At 42.2% G+C, this 11,981-nt stretch overlaps 1 protein-coding gene across 1 annotated transcript in view; it reads right to left on the bottom strand.

The window, feature by feature from the left end:
- Window positions 1-100: 100 nt before the first annotated feature.
- The window catches only part of RAB6A (RAB6A, member RAS oncogene family), a 98,605-nt gene continuing 86,724 nt past the window's right edge, over window positions 101-11,981 (bottom strand). The window contains exon 9 of the mRNA XM_024131578.3: window positions 101-204. Coding sequence (XP_023987346.1) covers window positions 194-204 — 11 coding nt within the window. The 3' untranslated portion in view covers window positions 101-193. The remainder of the gene's footprint in view (window positions 205-11,981) is intronic.

The raw sequence follows: 11,981 nt of genomic DNA, 5'->3' as shown, positions 1-11,981 counted from the left end.
AGAACCTCCCACAGCTGGGTTAAGGGCTCTTTTCTCTGTGCATCTATGGTCTTAGGGCTACATTTATCATGGTCCTGATGATACCATGGTTATTTCCACTCACCCCACCAAACAGGGCAAGAAAGATGCAAATGGATGCTGCAGGTGCAGTTTGCTTCAAAATCTCTCCACTGATGGTTGTAGCATGAATTTTTTATCTTCCAGCTGTTCATTAGACAATTATTAAATTATTCACACTCATATTAAGACAAACATTAATTCTCACAGACAACACAGTTTAATCTGGAGGTGGCCTATGGACCACATCTGGCCCACATATTGTTTTGTCTGGTCAGCACAGTGGTTTTTAAGTTTTGAATTAAAATGTGATATCACTACACACCCAAGTAAATGGCTAAAGATAAACAGATAACATTAAGTACTGATGTGAAACAGCTGGAAATCTCGTTTAAGCATAAACTGGTACAACTGCTTTGGAAACTGATCAGTTAAGTCACACATATGCATACCTCTTAACCCATCAATTCTACTCCTAGGTACCCTCAACAAAAATGGGTACATATGTTCACCCCCAAAATAATAGATACAAAAGTGTAATAAAGGCAAAAACTCAAACTCTACAATAGGTGGATCCATTGATATATTCCATTCACAAGATGGAAACTATTCAGTGAGAATTAATTATCCATAAGTATATGCAAAATCATGAGTGAATCAAAAAAATTGCTGAGAGGACAAAGGGAGTGGGGGGAAGTGGGAAAATAGAGTTACACTATGACAAGTTTCCTTTTCCTTATGTGAAGTGTACAATATTAACTTAAGTATATGCTGATAAGTCAAAGATGCACATTAGAATTCCTAGAGCAACCAATGAAAATATAAAGAGGTTAAGCTAAAAAAGCCAGTAAAGGAGGGACTTTCCTGGCGGTCCAGCGTGTAAGACTCCAAGCTCCCAATGCAGGGGGCCTGGGTTCAATCCCTGGTCGGGGAACTAGATCCCGCAGGCATGCTGCAATTAAGAGTTCTCATGCCACAAATAAGAGTCCTCATGCCGCACCTAAAGAGTCCGCATGCCGCAAATAAGAGTCTGCATGCCGCAAGTAAAAAGATCCCACATGCCACACCTAAGACCCGGCAAGGCCAAATAAATAAATATTTCTAAAAAAGTAAATAAATAAATAAGCCAATAAAGGAATTTAAAAACAGATGAAGCAAAGAAAACAAACACCAAAATGGCAGACCTATATCCAAACATACTATTTATTACATTAATGGTAAGTAAACAAAAAGCATAAATTAAGAGACAGATTGTCAGAATAAACAAACAAGCAAGATGCAACTATATAACTTTATACAAAAGATACACTTTAAAATGTGCAAGTAGGTTGAAAGGAGAAGAACAGAAAAAGATATGCCAGGGAATTCCCTGGCAGTCCAGTGGTTAGGACTCAGCACTTTTCACTGCCAGGGCCTGGGTTTGATCCCTGGTCAGGGAATTAAGATCCCACAAGTTGTGTGGCATGGCCGGAAAAAAAAAAAAAAAAAAAAAAAAGAAAGAAAGAAAAGAAAGAAAAAGATATGCCACATAAAGAGTAAGCATCAGGGACTTCCCTGGCACAGTGGTTAAGAATCTGCCTGCCAATGCAGGGGACACAGGTTTGAGCCCTGGTCCAGGAAGATCCCACATGCCGTGGAGCAACTAAGCCCATGTGCCACAACTACTGAGCCTGTGCTCTAGAGCTCGTGAGCCACAACTACTGGGCCTGCGTGCCACAACTACTGAAGCCCACGTGCCCAGAGCCCATGCTCCGCAACAAGAGAAGCCACCACAATGAGAAGCCCGCGCTGCAACGAAGAGTAGCGCCCATTCACTGCAACTAGAGCAACAAAGACCCAATGGAGCCAAAAAAAAACTACAATGAGATATTACCTCACACCAGTCAGAATGGCTATCATCAAAAAATCCACAAACATGTACTTCCCTGGTGGTCCAGTTGTTAAGACTCCATGCTTCTAATGCAGGTGGCATGGGTTTGAACTAGGAACCCACATGCTGTGAGGCTTAAAAAAATAAAAAAGATCCACAAACAATAAATGCTGGAGAGGGTGTGGAAAGAAGGGAACCCTCCTACACTGTTGGTGGGAATGTAAATTGGTGCAGCCACTATGGAAAACAGTATGGACGTTCCTTAAGAAGCTAAAACTAGAGCTACCACATGATCCTGCAATCCCACTCTTGGGCATATACCCGGAGAAAAACATGGTCCCAAAGAATACATGGACCCCAATGTTCATTGCAGTGCTTTTTACAATAGCCAAGACATGGAAGCAACCTAAATGTCCATTGATACAAGAATGGATAAAGAAGATATGGTACATATATACAATGGATGGGCTTCCCTGGTGGCACAGTGGTTAAGAATCCGCCTGCCAATGCAGGGGACATGGGTTCAAGCCCTGGTCTGGGAAGATCCCACATGACACAGAGCAACTAAGCCCATGCATCACAACTACTGAGACTGTGCTCTAGAGCCTGTGAGCCACAACTGCTGAAGCCTGCACACATAGAGCCTGTGCTCCGCAACAACAGAAGCCACTGCAATGAGAAGCTCGCACACCACAACAAAGAGTAGCCCCCACTTGCTGCAACTAGAGAAAGCCCGCACACAGCAACAAAGACCCAACACAGCCAAAAATAAATAAATAAAATAAATTTATAAAAAAAAAATAAAGAGGGGCATTTTATAAAGATAAAGAGTCAGTACATCAGGAAGATGATAGCAGTTCTGTGAGAGAGATTTATACCTATAAATGCATACATTAAAAAAGAAGAGGGCTTCCCTGGTGGCACAGTGGTTGAGAGTCTGCCTGCCGATGCAGGGGACACGGGTTCGTGCCCCGGTCCGGGAAGATCCCACATGCCACGGAGCGGCTAGGCCTGTGAGCCATGGCCGCTGAGCCTGCGTGTCCGGAGTCTGTGCTCCACAACGGGAGAGGCCACAACAGTGGGAGGCCCGTGTACCACAAAAAAAAAAAAAAAAGAGAAGACTAAAATTACTAAAATTGGAAATAAAAGTGAAGACATCACTACCAATTATACAGAAATAAAAAGGATTATAAGAGAATACTATCAACAATTGTATACCAACAAATTGGATGACCAAGAGAAAATATACTCAATGGTGAAAGACTAAAAACCTTTCCCCTAAGATCAGAAATGAGACAGCATGCCCAGTTTTGTCACTTCTACTGGAAGTTTTAGCCAGAGCAATTAGACAAGAAAAAGAAATAAAAGCCATCCAAACTGGAAAGGAAGAAGTAAAATCATCTCTCTTCACAGATGACATGATCTTAAATGTAGAAAACCCTATATATTCCACACACACAAAAAAAAATGTTAATAAACAAATTTAGCAAAGTTTCAGGATACAAAGTCAACATAAAAATCAGTTGCATTTTATACACTAGCACTAAACAATATGAAAAGGAAATTAAGGGAAAAAAATTCCACTTACAATAATATAAAGAAGAATAAAATATTTAGGAATAAACCTAACCAAGGAGATTAGGTATGCTAACCTACATACATAACTTGTATGCTGAGACCTAAAACATTGCTGAGGGGACTTCCCTGGGGGGTCCAGTGGTTAAGACTCTGTGCTTCCAGTGCAGGGGGTGTGGGTTCAATCCCTAGTTAGGGAAATAAGATCCCACATGCTATGTGGCATGGCCAATCAATCAATCATTGCTGAAAAGAATTAAGATATAAATAAATGCAAAGTGCTATGGTCTGAATGTTTGTACTCCCCAAATTTCATGCATTAAAATCCCACGAGCGACTTCCCTGGTAGTGCAGTGGTTAAGACTCCGCGCTCCCAATGCCGGGGGCCCAGGTTCAATCCCTGGTCAGGGAACTAGATCCCACATGCATGCCACAACTAAGAGTTTGCATGCCACAACTAAGGAGCCCACATGCCACAACTAAGGAGCCCGCCTACTTCAACTAAGACCCAGTGCAACGAAATAAATAAATAAATATATAAAAGAAATAATCATTTAAAAAATAAATTAAAAAATAAAATCCCATGAGAAACTAACACAACATTGAAAATCAACTATACTTCAATTAAAAAAGTAAACTATAAAAATTGTTTAATAGTTAAAAAAATAAATAAATCCTAATCCCCTAAAGGTGATGGTATTAATAGATGCGGCTTTGGGAGGTACTTAAATCATGAGGGCAGAACCCTTATGAATGGTATTAGTGCCTTGATAAAAGACGCTCCAGAGAGATCTCTAGCCCCTTGTGCCATGTGAAGATACTACAAGAAGTCTGTGACCCAAAAGAGGGCCCTCATCTGGCACCCTGATCTTGTCAGACTTCCAGCCTCCAGAACTGTGAGCAATAAATTTCTGCTGTTTATAAGCTACCCAGTCTGTGATATCTTTTTGTTTTTGTTTTTGTTTTTGTTTTTTGCTGTAGGCGGGCCTCTCACTGTTGTGACCTCTCCCGTTGCGGAGCACAGGCTCCGGACGCGCAGGCCCAGCGGCCATGGCTCACGGGCCCAGCCACTCCACGGCATGTAGGATCCTCCCGGACCAGGGCCCGAACCCGTGTCCCCTGCATTGGCAGGCAGACTCTCAACCACTGTGCCACCAGGGAAGCCCTGTGATATCTTTTTATAGCAGCCTAAACAGACTAAGAGAAATTAATACCGAGATGTGGGATTGCTGTCATAACAAATACCTAGAAATATGGAAGCAGCTTTGGAATGGGTATGGGCAGAGGTTGGAAGAATTTGGAGGTACATGCTAGAAAAAGCCTATATTGTCATGAATGACTGTTAAGGGCAATTCTCACGAGGGCTCAGAAGGAGAAGAGGAGAGCTGTAAAGAGGGCCTCAATCTTTTTAGAGAATACTTAAGTGGTTGTGACCAGAATATTAGTAGAAATATGGATGGGAAAGACCATTCTAATGAGGTCTCAGTTGGAAAGAAGGAATGTGTTACTGGAAACAGGAGAAAAGGCAATCCTTATTATGAAGTGGCAAAGAGCTTGGATGAACTGTGTTCGTGTCCTAGTTTTTTGTAAAAGGTAGAACTTGTAAGTGATGAAATTGTTGTCTGGCTGAAGAAATTTCTAAAGCAAAATGTTGAAGGAGCAACCTGCCTTCTCTTGAATGCTTATGGTCAAATGTGTATTAAGAAACAAAATTCAACTGAGTAAATATGAAAATCTAATTGGCTTGGGAATTCCTTGGTGGTCCAGTGGTTAGGATTTGGCACTTTCACTGCTAAGGCCCAGGTTTAATCCCTGGTCAGGGAACTAAGATCTGGCAAGCCACGTGGCATGGCCAAAAAAAACCACACAAAAAACCGAAAAACGAATTGGCTTTATTCAACAACTCATAAATTGGGCAGCATCTCACCTAGCAGACAGAAAGGACCTCTGAGCTATACAAAATGGAAGGCTTTTTTACAGACAGAAGACGGCAGGAAAAGAAGTTTCTAGCAAAGAATGGATTTTTTCAGGCAAGGTGACTTTCCTATGGGGGACAGATGGGGTCTATTGGGTGGATTACCTTACTAGTGCTGGCCAGGTAATTCCAGATTGACTGGTTAAAGGTCATATTCCAGGGAGAGGCTGAAACTCCAATTAGGTTAGGTATTAAGTCTTGGTTTGCTGACACAGGGCTTAGCACAAGTGACTCCATTTTGGGTCTGTTGTTTCTTTTTTAAAAATCCATCCCTTTTGATCAGACTTTTAGCCTGAGAGATATGATCAAAATTTAAGGTATTAGCATCATTCCTAGCTACCGTTCTGTAGTCTTGTAGCTTTTATTGAGCCTTTGTGTATATTCACAGGTCTCTTTTTTTTTTTTTTGGCCACGCTGCACAGCATGCAGGATCTTAGTTCCCCAACCAGGGATCGAACCCGTGCCCCCTGCAGTGGAAGCACAGACTCTTAATCACTAGACCACTAGGGAAGTCACCAGGCTCAGTTTTTAGCCAGTCATTTTCTTCATTCTTTTTCTGGCATTCCAGTCTTAGGGAGATCATTTACTTGGTTGTAGGTGACTGCAAACATGCATTTAAAGCTTTTGAGAGAATACAGCACACCAGGAGGACTACTATAATTATTATATTCAGGATAATTCCCAATGTTTGGAGTGCACTTTGGAGCCATGGTCCCTAAGACCCAAACAAATCAAAATTTAAAAGTCAAAGAAAGATCACTTGAATAAATCACTTTCTGAAGCCAAGAGGCTTGTTCAGTAATCTTATGTAGCTGAGTTTCAACTTCCCCAGAATTGTTAATCCAGGTGCAGCAAGTAGTGCTAACCATAGCACAAACACCTCCTTGTTCAGCTAAAAGATAATCAAAGGCTATCCTATTATCAAGGACTTCAGCCAGAGTTTGATTTTTGTTGGACAGCTATTGTTTTAGCAGCAGATTCTGCAATATGTTCATTGTTAAGGAGAGGTCCCTTATCATAGCCTTATCTGCATTTACTCTTAATTAGGAATTAGGGCTCTGCCAAAGGAAGCAAATCCTGAAACTGAGCGGGGGCCCTGTGGGGCTCCTGGGCATGGAGGCCTTTTTGTCTCCCATTTCTTGTAGGCAAGACTCCGGCTTCCATGACCTTCCCTGAGTTCCAAAGGGCAGATGTGGAACAGTTGCTAATCACGGGAGGAGCAGTCACGAAACCACCTGAGGCAAGAATAAAGGGACCAGAGAAGCTCATCAAGATTAAGAGACCCTGACCACCTGAGACCCTGCACACACCCTAATCTTGTCAGCAAACCCACCCTTTTGAAACTTTGCAGAAGAAAGAAGAACGCAAGACTGTTACTGCCTTGATCCTTACCCCATACCCCTGACCATAAGACCCGACTATAAGACCTCTCCCTTTTCCCCAGGGAGGGGGGCACATTTCTTGAGGCGCTAGCCTGCTGTATTCCCTTTTTGCCTGGCAAAGAATAAAGCCACCCTTTCTTTCTCCTCCAAAACTCTGTCTCTGTATCTCATTTTGGCATTGGTATACAGGGAGCCAATATTTTGGCATCAATCCTGAATCATGAATGCCTCTTGGTAGGTCCTTTCTAACTTGAAGATATAAATTCAGGGAAGCTGGGACTTCCCTGGTGGTGCAGTGGTTAAGAATCTGCCTGGCAAGGCAGGGGACTCAGGTTCAAGCCCTGGTCCGGGAAGATCCCACATGCCGCGGAGCAACTAAGCCCATTTGCCACAACTACTGAGCCTATACTCTAGAGCCCATGAGCCATAACTACTGAGCCCACGTGCCACAACAACTGAAGCCTGCGTGCCTAGAGCCTGTGCTTCACAACAAGAGAAGCCACCGTAATGAGAAGCCTGCACACCGCAACAAAGAGTAGCCCCCGCTCGCCACAACTAGAGAAAGCCTTCGTGCAGCAATGAAGACCCAACACAGCCAAAAATAAATAAATAAATAAATTTATATTAAACAAACAAACAAACAATAAATTCAGGGGAGCTGACCAATGTGGTATCTCAGTTTGTGAACAGTTAAGAGCATAGTTAGATAATGTAAGAGGCACTTTCTGGTTATGCTCCAGCCATCTAGGCATTCATACGCCTAAGGAGAATGATAACTATCACAGATAAGGATAAACCCTGTCAGGGCACAAACCACTTCTGCTAAGGTGGCACTGTTATTGGACAGATTGGATTTTTTGATGATAAATTCAGCAGTTGGAAAGGTTACTCCCCTTAGCAATGGCCTGGGAGATATGGGTTATGGTGTTATCTTTCCAGGCCAATGCCAGATTAAAGGAAAGAGAAAAGAAGAAAGGGTTTCATGTTAAAGTAGGAAGTCGATCTGAGGTGGAAGCAGTCTACATCGATGTCAGCTACTTCTCTTCCTAGTCAATTTGACTTGGAGGTCTCCAGCATCTGCACAGGACCAGATGTCAGGTGGTGCCTTCTTTAGCTGTGAGATATGTACCCAAGGTTCAAGTCCCTGAAGTTTAACTGCTATCTGGATAGTGAGGAAGACCTAGTATAGTCCCTTCCAAGGAAATTTAAGGGCAGTCTGTTCTTAGTGATTCCTAATAAGAAGGGTGGGGAAAAATTAGAAACAGTGGTTTGGAGAATCATAGCCAGATATTTGAGGAAAATAGAAGAATTCCAGATCCAGGCCAGTTTACAGGTATATAATAAAACCTTAAAGACAATTAACAGGACTAGAATCAAGTATCTACAAAGTTGCAAATATAATTTTTCTCTCTACAATTATCCCCATTTTTTACCAAACATAATCATAGTAAAACTAATTTGTTTGCAATAAACTTGTCTTGATTATTTACGTAAATGCAACAAGAACATTAATTGACCATATAAGCTCTTGTTAAGCCTGCTTTGCTGAAACTTTTCATAAGGAATCTCAGATTGCACTCTCACAGCCTCTGAGGCCAGTAAGCCAAGCCAAGAACTCACCATCAGATTTCACCTGCAATACCTATAGATTGGGTGAATTCTTCTCTTCTCAACGTCCCCCCAAAGATCCTGAGGTTCCTGGGCCTGCCAAGAAATGACCTTCCTTATTCACCTCTTAAGGCTGCTGGGAACCCTGTAAGCAGATTACCAGGCCAATTTTCCCAAGGGGCTTTATTGGCTTTATAAAGTCAACAGTTTCCTTTTTTTTTCTCTTTTTTTCACCATGCCACACAGCTTGTGGGATCTTAGTACCTCAACCAGGGATTAAACCCATGCCCCCTGCAGTGGACCACCAGGGAATTCCCAAGTCAACAGTTTCTTAAAGCTGTCTGGTCATATTTGAGTCTATGCACATCTCTCTCAAATGTGACATTTCAGTCAAAGCCTTGGTAATATAGCTAATGTTTCCAACCGTGTCCTATTACAAGGAGAACAGATTCTTATTGCTTAACAACTATGTTTAGATTACCCATAAAAACTTCACGAGACATTAGACAAAATCAGCCATCATCCCAAGCTATTTTGTTGTTGTTGACAAATTTTATAACAGAGATAACATGAGCTCACTTAACTTTCAGTACATCTAGGTAGAATAAAAATATTATATTTAATGCTGATAACTCTAAAGACATGCCTGTTTTAATTAAACCAACAAACTTAAACTAGCTTTCATTTACTAAAGATTAATCTTAGATCATGTGAACCTGAAAAAACATTTAAGTATTATATTTCTGAGATTTTTAGGAATACTTAATTCATAAGTGCTTAATTTTCCTTAAGCCAATCAAATAAGAGTTTTATGAACTAATTTTGGCAATACCACCCAGAGGTAGAATATACATCAAACACACACACACACACACACACACACACACACAGATATAGATATAGATATGGGGGGGACATAAAAATACAGATAGACACAGAGACCTTATAGCTTTCATTTAAAACTTTTAGCCATGAGACAGGTTATGGAAATGCAAAACTCACTAGCTTATGGAATAAGTTAAGTTTACCTGCTCAGATGGCTAAAGCTTTTTCTACTAATATTTCTGGAGAAGACCCCTACCCCCCTCCCCCTTTTTTCCCCCCTTCTGTTAAGAAATAACTCCCTGAAGCTTGCATTTCAAGGAGAAGGTCTAGATAAAAAAACAAGAGTTCCCAGAGAGGACCAGGTAGAACATTTACATATAAAAGGCATGGGGGGGGGCTTCCCTGGTGGCGCAGTGGTTGCGCGTCCGCCTGCCGATGCAGAGGAACCGGGTTCGCGCCCCGGTCTGGGAGGATCCCACATGCCGCGGAGCGGCTGGGCCTGTGAGCCATGGCCCCTGGGCCTGCGCGTCCGGAGCCTGTGCTCCGCAACGGGAGAGGCCGCAGCAGAGGGAGGCCCGCATACCACAAAAAAAAAAATAAATAAATAAAAGGCATGGGGGAAAAAAATGCAAGTTCCTCCAAGAAGGACTTTTGTTCCCTAAGGCCAGAATTTTTACCATACCTACAAGTCTTTTGAGATGAATAGGCAAGGTAAATTGTTAAAAAGGATATGTGGACACTGAATTGTTTCTGGAGCCAAATTTTTGGTTTTGTAAAGATCTGTAAAGATAAGGATAGTTGCTTTTAGTTTATTAAGGAATTGCATTGCAACTTAAATGACATCATAAGTTGGTCCACCCATACAACCACATTAACTTCAATTTGCTTTTTTTTTTTTTTTTTTTTTTTTGTGGTACGCGGGCCTCACACTGTTGTGGCCTCTCCCGTTGCGGAGCACAGGCTCCGGACGCGCAGGCTCAGCGGCCATGGCTCACGGGCCCAGCCGCTCCGCGGCATGTGGGATCCTCCCAGACCGGGGCGCGAACCCGGTTCCCCTACATCCGCAGGCGGACGCGCAACCACTGCGCCACCAGGGAAGCCCTCAATTTGCTTTTTTATTTTTATTTTTTGTTGTTGGCCATGCTGCACAGCTTGTGGGATCTTAGTTCCCTGACCAGGGATCAAACTTGGGCGACGGTGAAAGTGCCCAGTCCTAACCACTGGACTGCCAGGGAATTCTGTTTGCTTTTTTATATATCAGGAAGATTTCCAGCTTAAATGTAAATCAAAAGATTTCTATGTTCTGGATTAGAGCTGTGTGTCTTTGGAATGCTTTAGTAAATCCTCCCACAAGGCTTTAAAATTTAAGGCTTTTCTTTCCATCTGTTTACATAGTTTTATTTTAGCTTAAGGGAGAAGGCCTAAAAAATTCTCTTAAATATCTTGTTAGTTTCCAGCTGGGACAAACAGTAAATATTTCTGGTAGTATTGAACAACCCCTCCTTGGATGTAAGTGGAATCAAAAAGGGTACAAAGGATACTACCTTCCCAAGATCCAGAGTCACTCCCAAAAAGTAGCCCAAAGAAGGAACTGACAACCTGTATGTCTGAGGCAGGCAAAAAGCCAGGCCAAGTTCTTAAGACTCAAGACAAGATAAGCAAGAAGGCAATAGCTATCCCTGGGAGGGACTTCCCTGGCAGTTCAGTGGTTAGGACACGGTGCTTTCACTGCCGTGGACCCGGGTTCAATCCCTGGTTGGGGAACTAAGATCTTGCAAGCTGTGTGGCACAGCCAAAAAAAACAAAAACAAACCTATCCCTGGAAGAGAAAGAATCAATAACAAATGGGTCTGGATTTGGAAAGCAAGGGACAGTGTAAAATTTAATTCTCCTCTCTCAACCGGGCACCACAGGCAGAGATTTGGGAGAGCTGATCTGGTAAGAATTCTCACTCTTTGCTGGCTTCTGCCAGTTTTCCCAGGAGCCACTCTGTAGGCTCTGGTATCTATCAGAATTTGGCAAGATTCTTCATTAATTTAATTTTAAATTTTTCACTGTTTAAGAGATTAATGTAGAAGTTTATCAGAAAAATCCCTCAGAGTCTTGTCAACTCAGGGAGGGGCCCATTTGGGGGCCCTCCTTCGAGGGTAGATATGGGGCCTTCAGCAAGGCTACTAGCTTGGCAGATTTTGTTTACAGTCTTGTTTGTTGGTTTTTTTTTTTAAGGCTGTGCCGTGCATCATGCAGGATCTTAGTTCCCCAACCAGGGATCAAACCCGTGCCCTCTGCAGTGGAAGCAGTGTGGAGTTCTAGCCACTGGACCTCCAGGGAAGTCCCTTAAATGATCTTATTGAATTGGAACATTTGTAATAATGGACTTTGTAATTCTAGGTTGTTTTCAATAAGATTTTTGCCTTTTTTGTAGATATCTATGGCTTGCGGGACCATAGTAGTTAGACATAAACTAAGCAGTTGTGCTAGAAGGTGGTGTGCTCAACACTTTGGAATTTAAGGATCCCATTTTTATTAAATAATTAATTAGCTACGATTTTGGGTCTCTTGGACCCAAACTAATACCTTTTTTAAAAAAAAATTTGGTTGCGCCGGGTCTTAGTTATGGCTCATATGCTCCTTAGTTGTGGTATGTGAACTCTTAGTTGTGGCATGCATGTGGGATCTAGTTCCCTGA

This window comes from Physeter macrocephalus, chromosome 16, assembly GCF_002837175.3.
Source record: "Physeter macrocephalus isolate SW-GA chromosome 16, ASM283717v5, whole genome shotgun sequence".
Lineage (NCBI taxonomy): Eukaryota > Metazoa > Chordata > Mammalia > Artiodactyla > Physeteridae > Physeter > Physeter macrocephalus.
Note: the sequence above shows the minus strand (reverse complement) of the source record. Positions and strands in the feature narration are given on the sequence as shown.